The following is a 26,308-nucleotide window of genomic DNA, read 5'->3' as shown; positions in this document are numbered from 1 at the left end:
CTGTGGCCACTAGGTCCGACAGACCTTCCCCAAATAATTCCACACCCTTGTAAGGTAAAACCTCCATGTGCCGCTTAGAGTCGGCATCACCTGTCCACTGTCGAGTCCATAGGCCCCTTCTGGCTGAAATCGACATAGCATTTATTCTAGAGCTCAGCATGGCAATATTCCTCTGAGCATCTCTCATATACAGGACAGTGTCTTTGATATGCCCCAATGTCAGTATTATAGTATCCTTGTCCAGTGTATCCATTTCTTCGGATAACATGTCAGCCCATGCTGCTACTGCACTACACATCCATGCCAACGCAATGGCCGGTCTAAGAACGGTACCAGAATGTGTGTATATGGACCTAAGGATAGCTTCCTGCTTTCTATCTGCAGGATCTTTTAAGGCTGCCGTATCCTGTGACAGTAGGGCCCCCTTTTTTGACAAGCATGTCAGCGCTTTGTCTACCCTTGGGGCGGATTCCCAGCGTAACCTGTCCGTTGGCGGGAAGGGGTACGCCATTAGCATCCTTTTAGGGATCAGCAGTTTCTTATCTGGTGATTCCCAAGCTCTCTCACATAGCTCATTTAATTCATGATACGGGGGAAAGGTCACCACTTGTCTCTTTTCCCCAAACATATTAACCCTCTTGTCAGGGACAGGGCTCTCCTCGGAGATGTGTAACACCTCCATCATAGCTATAATCATATAACGTATAGCTTTGGCCATTTTAGGTTGTAACCTGGCCTCCTCATCATCGACGCTGGAGTCGGACTCCGTGTCGATATCTGTGTCAACAACCTGGGATAGTGGACGCTTTTGAGACCCTGACAGCCCCTGCGTAGTAGGATCAGGCAAGGGCTGAGACCCAGACTGTCCCAAGGCTTCTGCTTTATCCAGCCTTTTGTGTAAGGAATTAACATTCTCATTTAAAACCTTCCACATATCCATCCAATCCGGTGTCGGCGACACCACGCTCGTTTCCTCTCGCTCCACCTCCACATAGCCTTCCTCGTCAAACATGTCGACACACACGTACCGACACACCATACACACAGGGAAAGCTCTTTTGAAGACAATTCCCCCACCAGGCCTTTTGGGGAAACAGAGAGAGAGTCTGCCAGCACACACCCCAGCGCTATATAACCCAGGAACAAACACAGTACCTCATTGTTTACCCAGTAGCTGCTGTAATATCTGTTTTGCGCCTAAATTTGTGTGCCCCCCCCTCTTTTTCACCCCTCTACCGTGATTCTACAGGGGAGAGTCTAGGGAGCTTCCTTCCAGCGGAGCTTTGAAGAGAAAATGGCGCTGGTGAGTACTGAGGAAGAAGCCCCGCCACTTTCTGGCGGCTTTCTGTCCCGCGTTTTTGTGTGTAAAAAATGGCGGGGGCTCATGCAGACATACAGTGCCTACCTGTATGTCTGCAAAACTATTTTCAAAGGTACCTTATTGCTGCCCAGGGCGCCCCCCCTGCGCCCTGCACCCTACAGTGACCGGAGTGTGTGGTGTGCTGTGGGAGCAATGGCGCACAGCTGCAGTGCTGTGCGCTACCTTATCTGAAGACAGGAGTCTTCTGCCGCCGATCTCAACTCCACGCCGTGCTTCTTGCTTCTGGCTCTGCGAGGGGGGCGGCGGCGCGGCTCCGGGATCGGACCGCCAATGGTCAGTACCTGTGTTCGATCCCTCTGGAGCTAATGGTGTCCAGTAGCCTAAGAAGCGCAATCGATCCAGCAGTTGGTAAGGTTTGTTTCTCTCCCCTCAGTCCCACGTAGCAGAGAGTCTGTTGCCAGCAGAATGCTCTCTGAAAATAATAAAACCTAACAAAATACTTTTCTTCACAGCCATCTCAGGAGAGCCCACGAAGTTGCACCCTTCTCGTTCTGGCACAGATTCTAACGGAGGTCTGGAGGAGGGACATAGAGGGAGGAGCCAGTGCACACCAGTAGTCCTAATTCTTTTCTAGAGTGCCCTATCTCCTGCGGAGCCCGCCTATTCCCCATGGTCCTTACGGAGTCCCCAGCATCCACTTAGGACGTTAGAGAAATGGCTTCTCACCTGTGTGACTTCTCTCATGGTTTCTAAGATCTGATTTGTGTGCAGAACATTTCCCACACTCAGAACATGGAAATATATTCTCACCTGTGTGACTTCTGTAATGAGTAACAAGTTGTGATTTCCATCTAACACATTTCCCACACTCAGAGCAAGAAAATGGCTTCTCACCTGTGTGACTTCTCTGATGTAGAACAAGATGTGATTTCTGGGAAAAACATTTCCCACACTCAGAGCAAGAAAACGGCCTCTCACCTGTGTGACTTCTCTGATGTAGAACAAGATGTGATTTCTGGGAAAAACATTTCCCACACTCAGAACATGGAAATATATTCTCACCTATGTGACTTCTGTAATGAGTAACAAGTTGTGATTTCCATCTAACACATTTCCCACACTCAGAGCAAGAAAATGGCTTCTCACCTGTGTGACTTCGCTGATGTGTAACAAGTGGTGATTTCTGGGAAAAACATTTCCCGCACTCAGAGCAAGAAAATGGCTTCTCACCTGTGTGACTTCTCTGATGTAGAACAAGATGTGATTTCTGGAAAAAACATATCCCACACTCAGAGCAAGAAAACGGCCTCTCACCTGTGTGACTTCTCTGATGTAGAACAAGATGTGATTTCTGGGAAAAACATTTCCCACACTCAGAGCAAGAAAACGGCCTCTCACCTGTGTGACTTCTCTGATGTATAACAAGATGCGATTTCCGTGCAAAACATTTCCCACACTCAGAACATGGAAATGGCTTCTCACCTGTGTGACTTCTCTGATGTATAACAAGATCTGATTTATGTGCAAAAGATTTCCCACACTCTGAACATATCAGTGGCCTCTCACCTTCCTTACCTGTGTGTGGGTTAATACGCTTTGTGTTCTGTGTAAAACATTTGGCATCTATAGAACAGGGAAACACTGTATCTACTGTCAGAGCTGTAACAGATGCACCAATATCAGAGTGATCAGGAGAACATTTCCCAGTATCAGAGGGATCAGCAGATAGAGCTGGATGTATAATTGGGGTAATGGGGTTAGCTCCTGGAGAATCCTGTCTACTGTCATCATTTGTTTCACAATCCGGGGATAACATTAGATGTCCTTCTGAGATATTTCTGCTTGTGTGTCCATCTGCTGGAAATAAAATACATTATGGAAATGTGACATTTTCTGTAACAATATTAATCTTGTAAACAATAAGAGAAGACGACTGTCTGGGACACTTAATTGTAAATGTGTGTGTATAATAAAACATAACTTTTAATGAAGGCTTTATAATATTGTGTCTCAGACTATCATTGTGTCCACCCTCCTGAGAACACTCACAATAACAAATGTAATATTATAATAAGACTTAGATATATCGCTCTCTTGTACTGGTAACTATCCATGAAGTATAAATGGAGATGTAGTCACTCGCCATGTCCTATGTCAGCACCAATGGATGGGGAACATATCGTTTGAATTGGAGATTCTAGATGAACAATAACATCAGTCATATGAGCTGATGGATCAGAGAAATGTCTCCTAACGTTACTCCTGGAGCATTGGTAAGGTAGCATTCCTTTATGTGTGTGCTCATACGCTGGTAAGCCTGTACATGTACTACTCACCCTTATATAAGGTATATTGCTACAGCAGAGTAGACATGCAATACACCATATGATACCCTGTAATCATCATCATTTGCTAGGTTATAATCCAGTCTTACACCCCCATCATCAGTGTCTTACCTCTATTCTCTCAATAGTAATAAGGATGATGTGTGTACAGTAAGTATGATATAGAGAATTACATATCAGAATCTATACAGCTGCCGCCATACTTCTGCTTCTCATACGTGTGCTACTGGTAGCAGTGAACATCTGAGTGAGAGTGCAGGGAAGACAGCAGAGTCTGATGAGAAAGATTGGATCTGCCTTTGCAGGGATGTACCACACCTGTCACCCCTGTTATTATATAAAATAATAAATAAGAGGGGCGTGGCCTGAGTCTATCCAGACGTGCTTTCTGGAGCTCTCCTCAGTAAGTGGCTTCTTATCTACCTGATAGCTCTCAGCCGCCGCTGGGACCAAGACCCGGGCTGCTAGCCGGCGAGGGGGGTGCGCTGCAGCCCGGCTCCCCGCCGGACGCTGCAGCGAGGCCACAAGACAGACAGGCGCCGCTCATGGGGGACCGGGCTAGCCGACTCCCTAGCGGCGTGGGGGAAAATAGGCTGCCCAGCAGGATGGTGAGCGCTGGGGTCCGGGAGCTACGCTCCCGGCGCCTCAGCGCTGAAACAAAGCCAGAGCGCTGAAACAAAGCCGCTGGGGGCCGGGAGCTCTGCTCCCAGCGCCTCAGCCCAGCACAGGTGGCCAGCCGCAGCAGCCGGGACGGACGTCCCGGGCTGCTAGCCGGCGAGGGGGGTGCGCTGCAGCCCGGCTCCCCGCCGGACGCTGCAGCGAGGCCACAAGACAGACAGGCGCCGCTCATGGGGGACCGGGCTAGCCGACTCCCTAGCGGCGTGGGGGAAAATAGGCTGCCCAGCAGGATGGTGAGCGCTGGGGTCCGGGAGCTACGCTCCCGGCGCCTCAGCGCTGAAACAAAGCCAGAGTCACGGCGGCCGGGTCTTGGTCCAATCTATTAAGTCCACTACTCCTACTGCCCTAAAGCCGCTCGCTCTGCTCACTCCGAGCACTGTTCACTGTCGCAGCCTAGCGACGCCGCTGAAGCCACGGGCTGAATTTGGGGATAAGTGCGCCCAGTCTTTCCTGCACGCTCCACACACACCTGACTTGGGGGCAATTTTTCCTCAGGTGGGAGCAAATGCTCTCCCACTCACATGGGTGCGCAGCTCCCACTATTGCTGGGGACAGACCGGTCTGCCCAGTGTCACCGAGCCCGGCAATGATATTGGAAAGTGAGGTGGCTGCCATTTTGAATCCTGGCACCCGCCCATCGCATGCTTTGCCTTCAATAAGGTGTAAAATTGATATAAGCTGCTAAATAAATGTCCTGATGGCTGGACCGGGGTCACTACACTAAATTGTGGCATTTGCCTGGAGGTGACACTACCTTCTATTTATATGTTACCACTATAATCTACTTCCTCTCAGTCTACACGCAGAGCCCAGTATCAAGTATCTTTTGAGTACAGCACATTACACTGATTACAACCTCACAGTATATTATTTTGTGGATTTATTCACTGAATATATTTTGCCATTTGTGTATCTCTGTGACGAGTACTTCACGTCTGTGATCACGCTGACCTCTAGTGGAATATCTCGCTCATTACTGTGTTATTTGAGTTGCATTACATCATGTTTACTTGAAATTTTGGCTCAAAAACCCCTGTCACCCCAAGAATGTCATTGTGAAAGGAGTCATCTTGATGTAACCTCCTGACAGCGTACTACTGCTCCTTTTATTTATAGATCGTTTGTATTTTCCTATCTCCGAGAGGTCAGTCTCTTTGTAGCCGGCTTTCCATACCTCCAAGAAAGGTTAAAAGATACCCAATCGGCCCCACCTGTCCATCTCTTTGGGGTGTAGTATGGCTGACCGCCGGTCAGCTTACCGACGCCAGGATCCCGGCAGCATACCGACGCCAGGATCCCAGCGGGGAGGGGCGAGTGCAGCAAGCCCATTGCGGGCTCGGTGGCGACCTGCGATCGCCACGGGTTCTATTTCCACTCTATGGGTGTCGTGGACACCCACGAGTGGAAATAGTCCCTGTTGGAAGGCATGCCGACCATCGGGAAAGTGAGCCGTCGGGCTCGTGGAGGAGGTCATGTGACTGTCGGTCAGCTGACCGGCGGTCACATGAATACCACCCCTCTTTGGTATCTCGAATTCAGGTGGTCCATCTGAGACCGCTAAAACATCATCTGCTTCTTCTTGTCAGATGCACAGCCCAGCTGTAATGGCTGAAGACATCTTAAGACATCCTAGATGATCCTATTACTCTACGCTCTATACATTCTATGTTATCTACATTTAGGGACTGAAATATATTCAGAACTTAGCTCTAATATTCAAGCTTTGAGGTCCAGTATCAGTGAGATTGGCACTCGTACAGACTAAAATGAAAGATTGTTGTGTCTCACAAAGATCTGATTTCAGCACGACACCCTTCAGGAAGACACGGTCTCTATTCGTGATAAAGTCATTGATTTAGAAGACAGGTCTCGGAGAAATAATATCAGAATAATGGGCATTCTGAATTCTGTTACAAATGCTGAGCTTTATGATTATGCCACGGTCCTCTTTTCAGAAGCTTCCAAAGGCTTCTTCCACTGACCTTCTGTGGCCGGAGAGCCCCAGCCACGAGGCAAATGGCCGCCTGCGGCACTGAAGGGGTTAACCCCTAGTGCCCGGCGCCATTTTTAAAGACAAAGGGGCGCTTGGCGCCAAATTTGAATTGTGTTGGGTGCTAGGCGCCGTGTTTGTAAAAATGTGTTTAAATTGTATTTTTAAACTGTGCCGTGGTCCCAGACCCCTCCGGAGACCACGGCAGGGAGGACAGCCCCCGGCGCGCTCAGCAGAGTGTGCGCGCCGGGGGAGAGGAGGCAGCCGCTGACCGCCGGAGTCCGGGAGCTCCGCTCCCGGCAGCAGTCAGTGTAGCCCCGGGCGCACTGGAGTGTGCGCGCCGGGGAGAAGGGTGAGCGCTGCGGCTGGGAGCTCGGCTCCCGCTGCAGTGCTCTCTGTGAGAGCCGCCGCTGGGGGCCGGGAGCTCTGCTCCCAGCGCCTCAGCCCAGCACAGGTGGCCAGCCGCAGCAGCCGGGACGGACGTCCCGGGCTGCTAGCCGGCGAGGGGGGTGCGCTGCAGCCCGGCTCCCCGCCGGACGCTGCAGCGAGGCCACAAGACAGACAGGCGCCGCTCATGGGGGACCGGGCTAGCCGACTCCCTAGCGGCGTGGGGGAAAATAGGCTGCCCAGCAGGATGGTGAGCGCTGGGGTCCGGGAGCTACGCTCCCGGCGCCTCAGCGCTGAAACAAAGCCAGAGTCACGGCGGCCGGGACAAGTGTCCCGGGCCGCCGGGCTTAGGTACAGGGGGGTGCGCCGCTGCGTGCGGCGAGGCCACTGGTTAGTGCCACCCTGGGGGGACAGGGAGAGCCAGCTCCCTGGAACCTCAGAGGCAGAAAGGCAGGCTGGAGGATGGGGGAAGCCAGCCCCATACCTCCAGCACTGAGAGGGAGAGCCCTAGCAGCCAGGCTGCAGGGCTAGGGAAGGCACAGTAGTTAGGACATTGTGTAAAACATGCAGTGCCTAGGTATGTGGAGCCTGTGCAGGCTCAGAGTGTATTTAAATGTATAAACATGTACAGTGTGATTTAAATGTAATGTATGTAAAGGTAAAATGCAATTGCTTGATTGTATGTCCCAGGAGGGGGGAATCCATAGCTGTGCAGGCTGATGGATTCTCCCATACCTTTTCCCTAAAAACGGAATGCTTTCCCATCCAGCCTCACATTTCCAATGTGCCCAGGGAGAAAGAGAAGCAGCTTAGCTATAAAACAAGCTGAGTGGTTTCTTGGAGCTCCATGGAGATCAGCCGTAGTGCCAAGAAACCTGGACCGGGGAGCCCGGCTGCCCAGCTCTGGAGCCCAAATCCAGGCTGCAGGCAGTGAGGGGGGTCCCGGGCAGGTTTCTGGAAGTCAGATTTAGGAGGGAAAACTTCCCCCCAGCCAGACTGGACGGCACCGGGGAGTATCCTGATTCTCCAAGGTAGGAGCGTCAAAGGAGACCGACCACTCCCCACTGTCCATAGGGAACAATGTTGGGTGTGCATGAGACCAGAGCATGCACAGCTCATGGGTAAACATTGATTGGTTGTACACCACAGGGCGGGCTTACCCCCTGTGGTAAGGGGTCTTGGAGAGGGATAAAAGGGCAGTTGGCCCATAGGATTGTGTATTGTAACATCTTCTTCTGCTGAAACATCTTGATTGTATGCTGTTGCCCCTAGCAATAGGGAGGAGCCTTTTTAAAGGTTATTTGAGCAATAAACACCTTTGCCTCAAGAAGACTGCTTCATCTTGTGACCAACAGGGTTAGGCCAAACCTAGCCCCGTCCTCCGGCTGTCCAGGGAAGCACCTGACGTCTCCAAGCTCCGCCTTCCGCCAGCTACCGGTAGAGGCCTAGCAAGTGGCTAGTGGGGATTCGTCGACACCACACAGGTGTGGTAAAGCAGTGCGTCGGCACATACAGAGCAGAACCGTGGTTCCAAACGCCACGGCAGGTTAGGAGTTTGGTGGTGGCAGCGAGAACCCGCCCACAGCGCAGTGGGTGGAGTCAGTAACAGGCGGTTACTGACGGTAAGCGGGAATCCCCTATGTGGTCAGGCCTCGTGCGGCTTGACCTTCCATTCTGTGCGCAGTCAACGGGACGCGGAAGCTGCGAGTGCTTCCGTACAGTACCGTCCTGTCACAGAAATTGGTGGCAGCAGTGGGATAATCCCAGGCGGCTTTTCATCACCCGATTGGAGAAGCAGAGTTACTCAGGAGAGGAGTAACTGCAGCGCAGGAGAACGCACAAGATGGCGGAATTCAGCGGAATGTCCAAGGAGGATCTGGAGATCGTATGCCAGGGGAAGGGTGTGGATATCCCTTCCAACGCATCCAGGAGCGTCATGCAGGCGGCGCTCAGGAGCGTGGAGGAGTCTCATCGGGCGGAGGTGGAAAGCACTGACGGCGTCAGCATCGCAGAGGACGGCCCAACAGTGGACCTTCGTAAGGAACCGGTGAGAACCACAAGCCCCGCCCTCTCTCACAGCAGCAATGTTTCCCAGCAATCCCTAGCAGGGCAAGGATCCCAACGTCCCAGGGGGGGCGGCCCGGATACCCTAGCAGATCGGCTAGCGGAATTGGGGGAAAGGGCAACGGAGCAAGAGCGCTTGATCATCATCCAGATGTGGCGTGATGAGCGGGCACCACAGGCCGTGGTACCCCGGGAGCCGTTGTCAGCTGTTGTACACAGATCAGGACGTATACAGTTTGCCAAGTTTGCAGACAGTGATGGGGACATTGATGGACATTTGCAAGTTTTTGAAAGGACTTGTAAACTACACAATCTACCCAAGTCAGAGTGGGTGAGACACCTTGTGCCCACTCTGCATGGAGAGGCCTTGGAGGCCTATCGAGGAGTGGCGACGGAGGACTGTGGGAACTACGACGAAGTCGCAAAAGCCCTCCTCCAGCGATTCTTCATCACTCCCGAGTCTTACAGGAAGAAATTCAGAGACTTGCCCAAGAATCCTAGCAGCACCCATGAGCAGTTCGCCACCCAGCTGCGGCAGTACGTGGTGAAGTGGGTGAAGGATTCTGAAGCCACTACATGGGACGCACTGATCGACCTGATCTGCAGGGAGCAGTTCTATTATAGGTGCGCCCCAGAAGTGAAGGAGTGGGTGCTAGATCGGGAGCCACCCAGCTTAAAAATGGCTGCCCAATTAGCCGACAAATATGTGGCAATTCGGCCACGGGGGCAGAAGCGCCCCGCCAGCAGCCAGCTCCAACAGACTGTACCACCAAGGGGACCCCCCTCTTCAGCTCATCACCCCCAAAGACAAGCATCTTCCAACCCGGGTGCTCTTGGCCAGCAACCGCACCGCAGCGTCCCTGCAACTGATCAGAGATCATCGGTGCCACGACTGGAGAAGAAGTGCTACGGCTGTGGGAAAATCGGACATCTGAGGATGAACTGTCCTGCATCCCAAGCACCCCAGACTCGTGCCCCAAATCCGAGTGCTGGAGCCCGGATCGCTTGTTTGACGAGAGGAGATGAGCCTACAGAGACTGTTCCCCCTATAGTCAGTCTGATGGAGTGTGGCGAGAGACAGGTGCACTCTGCGGAGAGAGTCACCTGCATGGCCAAACAGCCCCTCCACAACATGTGGAGGCACCTGCAGCCGGTCCACGTGGGACCCCTGCAGGGAGAAGGCCTAAGAGACTCTGGGGCCTCAATCACTGTGGTGAGCCCCCACCTCATAGATCCTGCTGCAGTATTGCAGGGTCGCACTGCCACGGTCACACTGGCAGAAGGAACAGAAAAAGCGGTTCCCATGGCAAGAGTCTACCTGGACTGGGGAGCTGGACCAGAGTTGCGAGAAGTTGCCGTCATGGATGGTCTCCCAACTGATGTGGTCCTAGGAAATGATCTGGGTGGTGGGATCGTCACTACGTTTGTTGGCGCCATTCCCCGGAGTCCAGTTCCAAACCCACCGTTGACATCAGCTACTCCAGCACAGCCCAGCGGAAAAGACTACAGCTGCTAGACAACTGCCAGCACAGCCAACCACAGCATCAACCAGCCCAGAGGAAAAGATTACAGCGGCTAGATCAGCACATCGACCCCGCATGCCTTTTGCCTCTGGTATGCCCACGTCCACTAGCAACGCAGAGGATGTCGGTTCCAGCTCGTTTGATCCTGTGGGGGTGCCCAATGATGCTCCTGACCCAAGTGGTTTGCCAACTCCGGCGGTGAGTATGAGAAACCACACTGATTTTTCCATGACTGACCCCTACCAGACTGACCCTAGTAGTCCCCACCTAGATCCCCCTGTAGAGTGTCCCAATTTAGGAGAGATTGAGGGCCACAGGCAGGAGTTTAGGGAGGCTCAACTCTCTGACCCATCCCCGAAAGGCATGAGGCGCCACTCTGGCAGCGGCCTTGACAGGGTTGGGGCAGGAAGTTTGGCCGGGCGGGAAGGGTTAAGGTACAGGGTAGACAGGAAAGTGGGAGGGGATAGACCAGATAGGGAATGTGTCCAACTGGTCCCCTCAGGGAAAGTTCCTGCGCAACCGGTGTCGGTTGCCAGTGAAACCCCTTTGGACAGTAACCCGGAGACAGACCGTACCCTGAAGTGCCTGACACAGAGCTTACCCTGGTCTGGAATGTTGGATGACGCCCAGACCAACTGTAAGGCTGGTGCCATGCGTTGGCAGCCGGGGCACTCCAGCGGTTGTGTTGTCTCTGGGCCTCTGCCCATAGGAGAACCCTTGCAGCAAGTTGCTGTGGACATAGCAGGTCCCTTGCCTGTGCACAGTAGATCGGGGAAGACACGCAGCCTCCCTGTAGTGGATGCCACACAGGATCCAGAGGCTGGTGGTCTGGCCGCCATCACTGTGGCACAGATAGCGGACGAGGAGGAAGGAGTAGGCCTAGGTGACAGGGTAGGTTTCCCGAGTCATAGGTCGACAGAGGAGGATTGGAGGGCAGGTCTGACAGTTAGGGCAGACAGTTGCCAGATAGGTATGACGGAGGTGCAGTGCCTGGGGCACCATGTGGGAGGAGACAGGGGTAGGCCCAACCCAGAGGGGGTGGAGGCAACCAGAGGCTGTCCCCGACCCACATCACCCAGACCGGTACTGACATTAGAACCTGTAAGGCCCTACGGACATGTTGTCATTGACTTTAGTCCTGTAGTGAACCCCTTGACAGAGATGGCTAGGAAGGGCATTCCCAAGTCAGTGGTCTTTGCACCCGCTTGCGAGTTGGCATTCCAGTCATTGAAGGAGGCTCGGGTACCCGCTCCAGTGCTGATGGCGCACATTCTTGACCAGGACTGTGTGTTACGAACTATTGCGCCACTGCACGGACTGGGAGCAGTACCGAGCCAGACAGAGCCATATGGGCAGGAGCACCCTGTGGTCTGTTTGAGCAGGAAACTGCTATTGTGGGAGGTGGGGAATGCCACAGTTGGGACACCGTGGGTGGCACTTGTTTGTAGCCGGCCCCCCACCGTGGTGACTTACCACCTACCTGTTAGGTGGCTGCAACCTACCTTGGGGGAATTGGACATACTTTTGTGGTGGAGCCTTGAACTTGGACTTCAGGTGGACTATTTGAACATTGTGCACCCACGAAGAGAGGCCCACTACACTATGGATGAACTGTCAAGGCCAGAGCCTACACCCCCCAGGTAGCGTCCCCTTCACCCCAACGGACTGCGGGACCAGGACCCAAATCGTTGGGACATGGGTCCCTGGTTGACCCGCTTGAATGGGGGGGAGGAGTGTGGCCGGAGAGCCCCAGCCACGAGGCAAATGGCCGCCTGCGGCACTGAAGGGGTTAACCCCTAGTGCCCGGCGCCATTTTTAAAGACAAAGGGGCGCTTGGCGCCAAATTTGAATTGTGTTGGGCGCTAGGCGCCGTGTTTGTAAAAATGTGTTTAAATTGTATTTTTAAACTGTGCCGTGGTCCCGGACCCCTCCGGAGACCACGGCAGGGAGGACAGCCCCCGGCGCGCTCAGCAGAGTGTGCGCGCCGGGGGAGAGGAGGCAGCCGCTGACCGCCGGAGTCCGGGAGCTCCGCTCCCGGCAGCAGTCAGTGTAGCCCCGGGCGCACTGGAGTGTGCGCGCCGTGGAGAAGGGTGAGCGCTGCGGCTGGGAGCTCGGCTCCCGCTGCAGTGCTCTCTGTGAGAGCCGCCGCTGGGGGCCGGGAGCTCTGCTCCCAGCGCCTCAGCCCAGCACAGGTGGCCAGCCGCAGCAGCCGGGACGGACGTCCCGGGCTGCTAGCCGGCGAGGGGGGTGCGCTGCAGCCCGGCTCCCCGCCGGACGCTGCAGCGAGGCCACAAGACAGACAGGCGCCGCTCATGGGGGACCGGGCTAGCCGGCTCCCTAGCGGCGTGGGGGAAAATAGGCTGCCCAGCAGGATGGTGAGCGCTGGGGTCCGGGAGCTACGCTCCCGGCGCCTCAGCGCTGAAACAAAGCCAGAGTCACGGCGGCCGGGACAAGTGTCCCGGGCCGCCGGGCTTAGGTACAGGGGGGTGCGCCGCTGCGTGCGGCGAGGCCACTGGTTAGTGCCACCCTGGGGGGACAGGGAGAGCCAGCTCCCTGGAACCCCAGAGGCAGAAAGGCAGGCTGGAGGATGGGGGAAGCCAGCCCCATACCTCCAGCACTGAGAGGGAGAGCCCTAGCAGCCAGGCTGCAGGGCTAGGGAAGGCACAGTAGTTAGGACATTGTGTAAAACATGCAGTGCCTAGGTATGTGGAGCCTGTGCAGGCTCAGAGTGTATTTAAATGTATAAACATGTACAGTGTGATTTAAATGTAATGTATGTAAAGGTAAAATGCACTTACTTGATTGTGTGTCCCAGGAGGGGGGAATCCATAGCTGTGCAGGCTGATGGATTCTCCCAGACCTTTTCCCTAAAAACGGAATGCTTTCCCATCCAGCCTCACAGTTCCAATGTGCCCAGGGAGAAAGAGAAGCAGCTTAGCTATAAAACAAGCTGAGTGGTTTCTTGGAGCTCCATGGAGATCAGCCGTAGTGCCAAGAAACCTGGACCGGGGAGCCCGGCTGCCCAGCTCTGGAGCCCAAATCCAGGCTGCAGGCAGTGAGAGGGGTCCCGGGCAGGTTTCTGGAAGTCAGATTTAGGAGGGAAAACTTCCCCCCAGCCAGACTGGACGGCACCGGGTAGTATCCTGATTCTCCAAGGTAGGAGCGTCAAAGGAGACCGACCACTCCCCACTGTCCATAGGGAACAATGTTGGGTGTGCATGAGACCAGAGCATGCACAGCTCATGGGTAAACATTGATTGGTTGTACACCACAGGGCGGGCTTACCCCCTGTGGTAAGGGGTCTTGGAGAGGGATAAAAGAAGGGCAGTTGGCCCATAGGATTGTGTATTGTAACATCTTCTTCTGCTGAAACATCTTGATTGTATGCTGTTGCCCCTAGCAATAGGGAGGAGCCTTTTTAAAGGTTATTTGAGCAATAAACACCTTTGCCTCAAGAAGACTGCTTCATCTTGTGACCAACAGGGTTAGGCCAAACCTAGCCCCGTCCTCCGGCTGTCCAGGGAAGCACCTGACGTCTCCAAGCTCCGCCTTCCGCCAGCTACCGGTAGAGGCCTAGCAAGTGGCTAGTGGGGATTCGTCGACACCACACAGGTGTGGTAAAGCAGTGCGTCGGCACATACAGAGCAGAACCGTGGTTCCAAACGCCACGGCAGGTTAGGAGTTTGGTGGTGGCAGCGAGAACCCGCCCACAGCGCAGTGGGTGGAGTCAGTAACAGGCGGTTACTGACGGTAAGCGGGAATCCCCTATGTGGTCAGGCCTCGTGCGGCTTGACCTTCCATTCTGTGTGCAGTCAACGGGACGCGGAAGCTGCGAGTGCTTCCGTACAGTACCGTCCTGTCACACCTTCTTACTGATATGATCCATAGGCTCCCAAAGTCCAAACAGGCCCCTATCCAGGCACCAAGGCACACTCTGCTCAGGGTCCATTTTTCATATTAAAGAATGCATTCTACAAGTCGCTTTGTCTTCCTCATCCACGGCTGAGTGCCTGGATAATCTGCAGCTTTATCTGGATATTTCTCCTGTGACGATGGCCAAAAGGCGTCTATTCCACCCAAGGAAATGTGCAATACAAATGGGGCTTTCCTACTAAGGTTATTGTGATGCGAAACAGCGCCTTCACAGTGATACCTTCACCCGAGGATGGCCCTGCTATTCTGAAAAAGTGGGATATTCCTGGACAGTCCTTCATGATACTTTACCTAAACCAATTCCGGAGGAGTTGTCTTCCGTCTCGAAGTAATATGATAAAGGAGTAAGACTGTTACAGACACTCAGAGTTTGTTTCCTGCTGTAACATGTGCCAACTGGGACTAAGTTACTGGGCATGGATCTATTTTTGGGACAGATTTATTTGTTCTTGTTATGGGTATAAAGCGTATATTTTTATCTTTATTTCCTGTGCTATTTAATTGCTATATGGTCTGATATTCTTTCCACTGTTACGTTTCATAATACCTTTCTAGAATGTTTGGGTGTTCAGGCAAAGCATGACTGATCTGTCTAACATCCTGTTGCCCTTAGAGTGTGGAGTTGGGACTGGTCAGACGTCTGGGCTGGTAAAACACACAGTGACATGATGTAAGGAGAAGAGCAGGAGTATAATAGGGGTTGATGTCTCCTGACTCCCCAACGGGGAAAATACATATTCCTCATTAGTTTGTACTAACAGAGGCTGTAGTATAAGAGATTGCTGTAGTGACTGAGCAAGGAGAATATGTCACTATGTGACTCTGTTCTGTAATAAGTGTTTATTACTCACCTGTGCTGATATCTGTAGGGATCTCCTCCTCCTTACACTGCTGATCACCCCTCACATACGTCTCTTCTTCTCCCTCTGTATCTTCTCCCTTTATATCAGTCACATACGTCTCTTCTTCTTCCTCTATATCTTCTGCCTTTATATCAGTCATATACGTCTCTTCTTCTCCCTCTGTATCTTCTGCCTTTATATCAGTCACATACGTCTCTTCTTCTCCCTCTGTATCTTCTGCCTTTATATCAGTAACATACGTCTCTTCTTCTCCCTCTATATCTTCTGCCTTTATATCAGTCATATACGTCCCTTCTCCTCCCTCTGTATCTTCTGCCTTTATATCAGTCACATACGTCTCTTCTTCTCCCTCTATATCTTCTGTTTTAATATTAGACAGACGTTCTACCTAAAAAAAAAAAAAAATAAGATTTTACTCACCGGTAAATCTATTTCTCATAGTCCGTAGTGGATGCTGGGGACTCCGTAAGGACCATGGGGAATAGACGGGCTCCGCAGGAGACTGGGCACTTTAAGAAAGATTTAATACTATATCTGGTGTGCACTGGCTCCTCCCTCTATGCCCCTCCTCCAGACCTCAGTTAAGGAAACTGTGCCCGGAAGAGCTGACATTATAAGGAAAGGATTTGGAACCCAGGGTAAGACTCATTCCAGCCACACTGTACAACTTGTGGTAAACTTACCCAGTTAACAGTATGAACATAAACTGAGCCTAACTGAACAGATAGCTCGTAACCAAAAACCCTGTATTACGCAATAACTATATACACGTATTGCAGAAAGTCCGCACTTGGGACGGGCGCCCAGCATCCACTACGGACTACGAGAAATATATTTACCGGTGAGTAAAATCTTATTTTCTCTAACGTCCTAAGTGGATGCTGGGGACTCCGTAAGGACCATGGGGATTATACCAAAGCTCCCAAACGGGCGGGAGAGTGCGGATGACTCTGCAGCACCGAATGAGCAAACTCGAGGTCCTCCTCAGCCAGGGTATCAAACTTGTAAAACTTAGCAAAAGTGTTTGAACCCGACCAAGTAGCTGCTCGGCAAAGTTGTAATGCCGAGACCCCTCGGGCAGCCGCCCAAGAAGAGCCCACCTTCCTTGTGGAATGGGCCTTTACTGATCTTGGATGCGGCAATCCTGCCGCAGAATGAGCTTGCTGAATCGTGTTACAGATCCAGCGAGCAATAGTTTGCTTTGAAGCAGGTGCACCCAGTTTGTTGGGTGCATACAGAATGAACAGCGCATCAGTTTTTCTGACTCCAGCCGTTCTAGAAACATACATCTTCAAAGCCCGGACTACATCGAGTAACTTGGAGTACTCCAGGTCACGAGTAGCCGCAGGTACCACAATAGGTTGGTTTAGGTGAAAAGAAACTGCGGGCGGGTACGCAATTCTGCCCTATCTTCATGGAAAATCAGGTAGGGGCTTTTACAGGACAAAGCCGCCAATTCTCACACACGCCTAGCCGAAGCCAACAGCATGACCACCTTCCAAGTGAGATACTTCAGCTCCACAGTCTTAAGAGGCTCAAACCAGTGCGATTTCAGAAAATCCAAAACTACATTGAGATCCCACGGTGCCACTGGTGGCACAAAAGGGGGCTGAATATGCAGCACTCCTTTAACAAATGTCTGATCCCCAGGCAGTGAAGCAAGTTCTTTTTGAAAGAAAATGGATAGGGCCGAAATCTGGACCTTTATGGATCCCAGTTTAAGGCCCATAGTTACATCTGCCTGCAGAAAATGTAGGAATCTCCCAAGCTGGCATTCCTCTGTAGGGGCCTTCCTGCCCTACACCAAGCAACATATTTTCGCCATATCCGGTGATAATGCTTTGCTGTCACGTCCTTCCTAGCCTTTATTAGCGTAGGGATAACTTCCTCCGGAATTCCCTTTTCTGCTAGGATCCGGCGTTCAACCGTCATGCCGTCAAACGCAGCCGCGGTAAGTCTTGGAACAGACAGGGCCCCTGTTGCAACAGGTCCTGTCTGAGAGGCAGAGGCCACGGGTCCTCTGAGAGCAACTCTTGCAGTTCTGGGTACCAAGTTCTTCTTGGCCAATCCGGAACAATGAGTATTGTTCTTACTCCTCTTTTCCTTATGATCCTCAACACCTTGGGTATGAGAGGTAGAGGAGGAAACACATAGACTAAATGGAACACCCACGGTGTTACCAGAGCGTCCACAGCTATTGCCTGAGGGTCCCTTGACCTGGCGCAATACCTTTTTAGCTTTTTGTTGAGACGGGACGCCATCATGTCCACCTGTGGCAGTTCCCATCGATTTACAATCTGCGAGAAGACTTCTGGATGAAGTCCCCACTCTCCCGGGTGTAGGTCGTGTCTGCTGAGGAAATCGGCTTCCTAGTTGTCCACTCCCGGAATGAACACTGCTGACAGTGCTTGTACGTGATTCTCCGCCCAACAAAGAATCCTGGTGGCTTCCGCCATTGCCACCCTGCTTCTTTAGCCGCCCTGGCGGTTTACATGAGCGACCGCAGTGATGTTGTCTGACTGGATCAGCACTGGCTTGAGTCAGGGCGTTGTATATTGCCCTTAGTTCCAGGATATTGATGTGCAGACAAGTCTCTTGACTTGACCACAGTCCTTGGAAGTTTTTTCCCTGAGTGACTGCCCCCCACCTTCGGAGGCTTGCATCCGTGGTCACCAGGACCCAGTCCTGTATGCCGAAACTGCGACCCTCTAGTAGGTGAGCACTCTGCAGCCACCACAGAAGAGACACCCTGGTCCTGGAGGACAGGGAGATTAGCCGGTGCATCTGAAGATGCGATCCGGACCACTTGTCCAACAGGTCCCACTGAAATATCCTTGCATGGAACCTGCCGAATAGAATGGCCTCGTAAGACGCCACCATCTTTCCCAGGACTCGCGTGCAATGATGCACCGATACCTGTTTTGGTTTTAGGAGCCCTCTGACCAGAGTCACGAGCTCCTGAGCCTTCTCCTCCGGGAGAAACACTTTCTTCTGGTCTATGTCCAGAATCATGCCCAGGAAGGGCTGCGACTTTGGAATATTCAGGATCCAGCCGTGCTGTCTCAACACTTCCTGAGAGTGTGCCACGTTGATCAGCAACTGCTCTCTGGACCTCACCTTTATGAGGAGATCGTCCAAGTATGGGATAATTGTAACTCCTTGCTTCCGAAGGAGTATCATCATCTCCGCCATCACCTTGGTCAATATTCTCGGTGCCGTGGACAGGCCAAACGGCAACGTCTGGAACTGGTAATGACATCCTGTACCACAAACCTGAGGTACTCCTGATGAGGAGGAAAAATGGGGCTATGCAAGTAAGCATCCTTGATGTCCAGCGACACCATGTAATCCCCCTCCTCCAGGCTTGCAATGACCGCTCTGAGCGATTCCATTTTGAATTTGAATTTCTTTAGATAAATGTTCAGGGACTTTAAATTCAAAATGGGCCTGACCGAACCGTCCGTTTTCGGTACCACAAACGTGGTGGAGTAGTAACCCCTTCCCTGCTGAAGTAGGGGAACCTTCACCACCACCTGCTGGAGATATAGTTTGTGAATTGCCGCCAGCACTACTTCCCTCTCCATGGGGGAAGCGGCAAGGCAGATTTTAGGAAACGTAGAGGGGGCGTCTCTTCGAATTCCAGCTTGTATCCCTGAGACACAATCTGTATCGCCCAAGGATCCACCTGTGAACACACCCACTGGTGGCTGAAATTCTTGAGACGTGCCCCCACCGCTCCTGGCTCTGCCTGTGGAGCCCCAGCGTCATACGGCAGATTTAGAGGAGGCCGGGGAGGACTTCTGCTCCTGGGAACTGGGTGCCTGATGCAGCTTTTTTCCTTTTCCCTTACCTCTGGCAAGGAAAGATGCACCTCTGACCTTTTTGGTCTTTGGGGGACGAAAGGACTGCATTTGATAATACGGTGCTTTCTTAGGCTGTGAGGAAACATACGGCAATAATTTTGACTTCCCATCGGTCGCCGTGGAAATCAGGTCTGAGAGACCGTCCCCAAATAATTCTTCACCCTTATATGGTAAAACTTCCATATGTCTTTTCGAATCAGCATTCCCTGTCCACTGCCTAGTCCATAAGACCCTTCTGGCAGAGATGGACATTGCATTTACTTTAGAGCTGAGAGAACAAATGTCCCTCTGAGCATCCCGCATATACAGAACCGCGTCTTTGATATGCCCCAGGGTCAGTAAGATATTATCTCTATCCAGGGTGTCTAACTCCTCAGACAGAGAATCTGTCCAGGCTGCTACTGCGCTGCACATCCATGCCGACGCAATGGCAGGCCTCAGGATAGTACCTGAATGTGTATACACAGCTTTCAGGATTGATTCCTGCTTTCTTTCTTCTTCTTTTTTTTTTAAGTACTGTTTATTGAAAGTTTTTACTAAAGTACAATATGCAATGTACATAAGGGTGGGCGAAGGGGAAGACAGAAGGAAAAATGGGAGGGGAGGGAAAGAGAATGGGGTACAGCAATGCAAACATATGATATCAAATAGGCAAATATATCAAAAACCGTATGTCAAGGGAGGGGGGCATTTGTAGTACGCCAGCCATGGGGACCAAATCTCAGAAAATGTAACTGCATCGCTCTCGATCACACTAGAGAGGAACTCCATATGGTATGTATCCCAGACAGCAGCAATCACAGCCGCTATGGATGGGAGTGTGTGCAATTTCCAGTGGAAAGCGATTTTACATCTCAGTGCGGTCGCGATGTGCCAGATGAGCTTTTGTGAGGGTTTCGGTGTTCCGGGAATAGGTCTCGGGAAAAGGAAGGAGGACGGGGAAAAGGGCATATTCACTCCGGTGATTCGCAAGATCAATCTCCGGGTGACCTTCCAGAGTGATGCTATCCCGGGACAATCCCAAAATATATGGAGCAGGGTACCCTCCGATCCGCAGCCCCTCCAACATCTATCTGATGCGGAAGGGAATATTCTACTCAGTCGCATCGGGACCAGGTACCAACGGACATATAATTTAAACGAGTTCTCTCTGTGTCTAATAGAGGTCGCAGAGGAAACCAGATTCTGCTTAATCTGCTCCCAGGTGTCCGTTTCTATGTGTTCCTGTAAGTCAGCTTCCCAAGCTATTTCGTGAGGGGCCAATGTGGGTAGGTTATGTGTAAGCATGAGGCGATATATTGATGACAGTAGGCCCTTAGAGGGAGAGCGCAGGAAGCATAACGATTCCAGAGGGGATCGGGACAGAGAGTTGTGTGATTGGAGAAATGCTATGTGAAAGCTACGTAACTGCAGGTATTGGAAGAAGCATTGCGGAGGGAGTCCATATCAATTCTGTAAATCTGCGAATGCTGGGAAAGAGCGAGACAGTGCATTATCATTGATAAACAGAAGGTCATGAGCCGACCAGTGCTGGAAGGCATGTGAGGACCGTCCTTCGGCGAACAGTGGATTGTCCCAAAGGGGGGCAAGAGCGGGAGGGCAGGGATAATAGAGCAAAGGTCTTAGTGAGCCTATCCCATAGTGAGATAGTGAATGTTATGGATGGGAAATTAGTATAATCAGGGGGTCTGTGAGAACGTGGGATCCATAGAAGGGTGGAGACGGAGCGCACACGAACAAGTTCGGATTCCAATTGAACCCATCTACGAGAAGATATGTGCGAGTGCCAGAGAACGGCCTGTGATAGATGGGCCGCATAATAGTACAATTTAATGTTGGGCACTCCAAGTCCACCCTCCCTGGCCCTGTTATAGAGCATCTTGAATCTAACTCGGGGCCTTTTGCCTGACCATAGAAAGTGTGAGAATTTCTTCTGTAAATCTAAGAACACTTGTGAGGGAATCCGCACCGGAAGCGACTGAAAGCGACTGAAAGAGGTACAAGAGGCGAGGTAGGATATTCATTTTCAGAGCGTTAGCTCGGCCAGACCAAGAAATGAATTGGCCAGACCATCTCTGGAGATCACCAGTAATACTGTGAATCAACTCAGGGTAGTTAGCTACATATAGTTGGGAATATTGTCTGGTGAGATATACGCCCAGGTATTTCAGTCAGGATTTTTTCCAGTCAAATTTGAAATTGTTACATAGGGTGGCTTTCAACAGGGTTTGTAGGTGGAAGTCTAATACCTCTGTCTTAGATGCGTTAACTTTGAAATTGGAAATAACACCAAACTCCTGTATCATTTTGAAAAGGTTTGGGAGAGAGATATGTGGATTCGAGAGAGTAAGCAAAATATCATCTGCATATAGAGAGATCTTGAACTGAGAAGAGCCCACTGTGATCCCCGAGATATCCGGGCAGCTGTGAAAATTAAGGGTGACAAAGGACAGCCCTGTCTCGTGCCATTCGCAATTGAGAATGGAGGGGATAGTAGACCGTTCACTAGGACACAAGCTGACGGGGAGGCGTAGAGAGATTCAATGCCCTTGAGGAAACAGCCCGAAAGACCAAAGCGTTGAAGGGTGCAATCCATGTATATCCATGATACGCGGTTGAACGCTTTTTCAGCGTCCAACCCCATCACCAGGGAGGGGATCCCAGAGGAGTCAGCGAAGTGCAAGGTATCGATCGCCCTTCTAATGTTGTCAAAGGCCTGTCTGCCGGGGATGAAACCGACCTGGTCCGGGTGAACCAGGGAAGCGAACATCCCCGCAAGCCGGTTAGCAAGTATTTTCGCAAATAATTTCAGGTCAGAATTTAGCAGGGATATTGGGCGATAGCTGCTACAGTCTGTGGGATCACGTCCGGGTTTAGGTATGATGACTATTTCCGCTCTAGTAGTGGAGCTATTGAAGGGAGTACCCGCTAGAATCGCATTGAACAATACCGTCAGGGCCGGGGTCAGCGTACCATTAAATTTCTTATAGTATAAAGCTGGCAGTCCATCCGGACCCGGAGCTGAGGCATTCCTCAATGATTTGATTGTGATATCCACTTCCTCTGCGGATATCTCTGTGTTGAGTAAGTCCATCTGTTGTTTAGATAGTGTCGGAAGGGGGCAGGAAGAGAGGAAGTGGTCTATGCGCTCTTGCAAACTAACATGGTCATCAAGAGTGGGTAGGTTATACAAGGACTGGTAGTATTCCTTGAAACAGTGGGCAATTTGTTGAGGATCATAGGTCAGCTTGTGGCGTTGGTCCTTCAGTGAGAGGATTCTATTCCTCTGTTTACGGGCGCAAGTCTCCACCAATGATCACCCGTCCCCTCGATAGTATATCGAGTTGGCTACGGAAATCGTTGTGGAAGGCACCCTGCTCCATATTAGGGGAATAAATCGAGGCTACAGTTAAAAAGGAGCCTCCAAGCTGTAGGACAACAATAGTAAAACGACCCTTGGGATCCAAGAAGGAGCTCTCAATAGTGTACTGAAGGGAGGCATGAAGCAGGATAGCAGTACCTTTACGTTTTTGGGGGGTTGTGGAGTAGAAGGCCTGAGGGTAAGCCTTCGAGGCCAAGGATGGGTGTTCAGTTTTAAAGCGAGTTTCTTGTAAAAGAATTATGTCCGCTTTCTGTTTTTTTAAAAATTGGATGGCCATAGTACGTTTTTGGGGGGAGTGGAGTCCGTTGACATTCAGTGATATAATGTTAAGAGTCATGGTGGGTTCCAGGGCGAAACACCGCGCGAGGGGGGTCTAACCACCCAGGGTGTAGTGCAAAGCTGCGTAGGGAGGGTATAAGGGGGACAGGAGAAATTAGGGACAAGAAACAAGGGGATTGGAGGCCATGCGGCCAACCGAGTATCCAGAAAAAGTCGCAGTCTGAAGGACACGACGTACAACACCACTATAGGGCCCGATCCGCACAGGAGGGGGACCTGGTGTTGTGGGGGTGAGGCCGGGAGGAGAACAGAGGCATACCAACTGTCCACCAACCAGAGTAACTGTAGAACGTGGACCATTAACGAGGGCATGGGGGGGAGGGTGGTCTGCAAGGCAAAAAAGGGGGAGGGGGATACCCCAGTAACTTGTTGACAGGGTCTGAGTGTACTCCAACTAGGGAGGGTCTATTCCAGTGATGGAATGATCCTAGCTTTTAGAGCGTGGAGGGGGCCAGATCCTGGTAAAGGAGGTGGTTAGATCCCTGGTATGGGATAGCAGGAGTGCCTCGGCAGGCGTTGAGTACCTTAGTTTTGATGTGAAAATAGTGCATGCGGAGGACAATATCTCTCGGAGGTTGGTCCGGGGAGGGTTTTGCACGGAGAGCTCTGTGTGCTCTATCCAGCAGAAATTGTTCCTCCGAGTGATCCGGGAGTAGTTGTTGAAAGAGACCTAGGAGATACTCCGGTAGCGCAGGTGTATCTATCGACTCTGGCACGTTGCGTATTCGCAAATTGTTTCTGCGCGAGCGATTCTCCAGGTCCTCTACTTGTTCGCGTATGAGGTCAACTTCCGACCGCAGTTCCGAGACTTCCTGAGTGACCACATCTTGGTAGTTGCAGATATCATCAGTCTTACGTTCTAAAGCGTCAGTACGCGAGCCCAGGGAGGATATCTCCGTTTTAAGTTCCTGAATGGCCGCACGTAGTTCAACTCTGAATGTGGTCGCAATCCTCTGTACCAGAGAGTCATAGGGGTCAGAGTCAACAGTGAGAGCTGAGTCGGATCTGGACGGGGAGGATCCCGCGTCCTGTAGAGTCCCAGGCGAAGCCGGGTGTTGATTCGCATTTTTGCCCCTTTTAGGGCCAAAGAATGACGATGAGTCTCCAGGAGGAGCTTTACGGTTTCTGTTAGACATGACCACAAACTTTCAGAGCGGTAATGTATAGATGTATAGAGAAAACTGTGAGAGGAGTGGGGTAGAGCCCAGTGCCTTGCAGAGAGGGAAAGGCGTTTCACATGGACATCACGGAGGGGCTACACAGAGTGAGCCTGAGCCCCGGCCAGCGGCGACTCCTTCTCTTCGATGATCCAGGGGTGTTCAGAGCCCAGGATGTTACTATGTGTGGAGTTGTTGCCACCTCCAAGAATCCTGTGGGGGTGGAAACAGGGGTAGTCGGCAAGGTAGGAGGTAGAAAGGGGGCTCCAGCCGTTTGTCTCAGAGCCAGGGGGAGTGGAATAGCAGGTTCCGGGTGGAGTTATGAGAGCGTCAATAGAGAGCTGAGGGGGAGACAGCGTCAGAGATCCACGATACTGTTAGGGTCTTGGATGGTATAAAGAAGCATGCAGGTGGGAGTTTTAATGGAGTGCACCCAATTTCATGCAATGAGACCTAATCTCCACCAGGGGGAGCCAGACAAGCAGGGACGACAGGTGCTAAGAATACAGTGTGGTGCCTGGCTTGCTCATCCCCCTCCAGGATCGATACCAGGAGCCCACCCGCAAGGTGAGGTCCGGCCAAGGTATAGCCGGCGGCCAGGGCACCCCCAGGGCCAGGTGGCAGTGAGGGAGGATTGATGGACACCGGAGTACTGGCCACAGTAGAAGCAGAGGTGGCCTCCTGAGAGCACTAGGGGGGGTAGGAGCGTGCAGGAGGGACGGTGCAGGAGATTCAGAGAGAGGGGTGCACCACAGCGCTGGGGCTCACCTGCTGGCTTTAGGTCCCGGCTTCCGGACGGAGGGTAGGCTCAGGGCAGCGGGGTGATCTTCCAGGAGACGATTTCCCGCCGGGCGGCACAGCTCCGTGCCGTGTGCTCGATCCGTCTCCTCAGCGGTGCGCGGGTCTAAGCTCTAGGCCTGGAGCGGTGTCCTCCTCCCGTCTGGCTTCCAAGCGCCGCACAGCTCCGGCCCCCCTCCGATGGCTCCAGCCGACCGGGTCCAGGGCTCAGCCGCAGTGTTCCGGCGTCTGCCTCAGGCTGTGTTCGGCGTCAGCCCCGTTCCTCGGCTTTAGTGGAAGGATCTGGGGTAAAGTCACTCCGGTCCCGGGAGGCCCTCCAGGCCGGTGCGGAAATTGAGGCCCCGGTCTGAGAGGTGCCTGTAGGCCGCAATCCGTGGGAGCTCCGAAAGGTGCTCCCCGGTTCTAACAGGGGTGCACCAGCAGAGATATAAGGGGCTTAGGTTCTTTTTATTTAGTAGAGGTGGTAGGAAAGAACCTTATAATAGTATTTTTAAGCTTTCAGCAGCAGGAGCCCATGTGTAGCACGTCTGCTGCTCTCTGCATCCAGGCCACGCCTCTGATTCCTGCTTTCTATCCGCAGGATCCTTGAGGGCGGCCGTATCCGGAGACGGTAGGGCCACCTTCTTGGATAAGCGTGTCAACGCCTTGTCTACCCTGGGAGGAGATTCCCAGCGTGACCTATCCGTTGTCGGGAAAGGATACGCCATAAGTAGCCTCCTGGGAATTATGACCTTCTTTTCAGGGGATTCCCAGGCTTTCTCACATAATTCATTTAACTCATGTGAAGGGGGGAAAGTTACCTCTTGTTTTTTCTCCCCAAACATATAAACCCTCTTGTCAGGGACAGGGATTTCCTCAGCAATGTGCAACACATCTTTCATTGCTATAATCATGTAGCTGGTGGCTTTAGTCATTTTAGGCTGCAATTTAGCCTCATCGTCGTCGACACTGGAGTCAGACTCCGTGTCGATTAACAGACAGTGGACGCTTATGAGACCCTGACGGCCCCTGCACTGTGGGATCAGGCACTGGGTGAGACCCTGACTGTCCCACGGCTTCAGCTTTGTCCAACCTCTTATGTAAGGAGTTCACATTATCATTTAGCACCTTCCACATATCCATCCAACTTTGTGTCGGCACCGGCAGTGTCGACACCACATCCATCTGCACCTGCTCCGCCTCCACATACCCTTCCTCATCAAACATGTCGACACTGACGTACCGACACACCGCACGCACACTGGGAATGCTCTGACTGAGGACAGGACCCCACAAAGGCTTTTGGAGAGACAGAGAAGGAGTATGTCAGCACACACCCCAGCGCTATATAACCCAGGGATACACACTATAATATGTTTACCCAGTAGCTGCTGATTTATACCGTTTTGCGCCTAAATTTATGTGCCCCTCCTCTCTTTTTGCCCTTGGAGTACCTGGATACTGCAGGGGAGAGCCTGGGGAGCTGCTTCCTGCTTGTGAAGGAATAATGGCACTGGTGTGCTGAGGAAGAAGGCCCCGCCCCCTCAGCGGCGGGCTTCTGTCCCACTTAAACTGTGAGGAAAAATGGCGGGGGTATCCCTATATACAGTCTAGGACTGTATATATGGGTGCTTTTTGCCAAAAGGTACATTATTGCTGCCCAGGGCGCCCCCCCCCCCCCCCCAG

At 52.2% G+C, this 26,308-nt stretch overlaps 2 protein-coding genes across 2 annotated transcripts in view; one reads left to right on the top strand and one right to left on the bottom strand.

Moving 5' to 3' along the window:
* The window catches only part of LOC134984543 (oocyte zinc finger protein XlCOF6-like), a 142,963-nt gene that overhangs the window by 42,731 nt on the left and 73,924 nt on the right, over positions 1 to 26,308 (top strand). The window lies entirely within an intron of this gene.
* LOC134984540 (oocyte zinc finger protein XlCOF22-like) lies at positions 1,963 to 22,061 on the bottom strand. Its single transcript, XM_063950101.1, has 3 exons — positions 21,467 to 22,061; positions 15,093 to 15,488; positions 1,963 to 3,175 (listed from the first exon to the last, which is right to left on the bottom strand). The coding sequence occupies exons 1-3, from the start codon at positions 22,059 to 22,061 to the stop codon at positions 2,028 to 2,030; spliced, it is 2,139 nt and encodes a 712-aa protein (XP_063806171.1). The 3' UTR covers positions 1,963 to 2,027.

The sequence above is a fragment of the Pseudophryne corroboree genome (assembly GCF_028390025.1).
Source record: "Pseudophryne corroboree isolate aPseCor3 chromosome 3 unlocalized genomic scaffold, aPseCor3.hap2 SUPER_3_unloc_60, whole genome shotgun sequence".
Classification (NCBI taxonomy): domain Eukaryota; kingdom Metazoa; phylum Chordata; class Amphibia; order Anura; family Myobatrachidae; genus Pseudophryne; species Pseudophryne corroboree.
This window is presented reverse-complemented; position numbering and strand designations above follow the sequence as displayed.

Bases quoted from the DNA above. Each gene is read 5' to 3' on its own strand.
- LOC134984540 (XM_063950101.1), bottom strand. From the start codon at position 22,061: ATGGACTTACTCAACACAGAGATATCCGCAGAGGAAGTGGATATCACA. The intron at 15,489-21,466 runs GTCTACTATCCC...TTTTTTAGGTAG, and splicing joins AGCTTGTGTCCTAGTGAACG to AACGTCTGTCTAATATTAAA. The intron at 3,176-15,092 runs GTGAGTAATAAA...TATTTCCAGCAG, and splicing joins CCCTACAGATATCAGCACAG to ATGGACACACAAGCAGAAAT.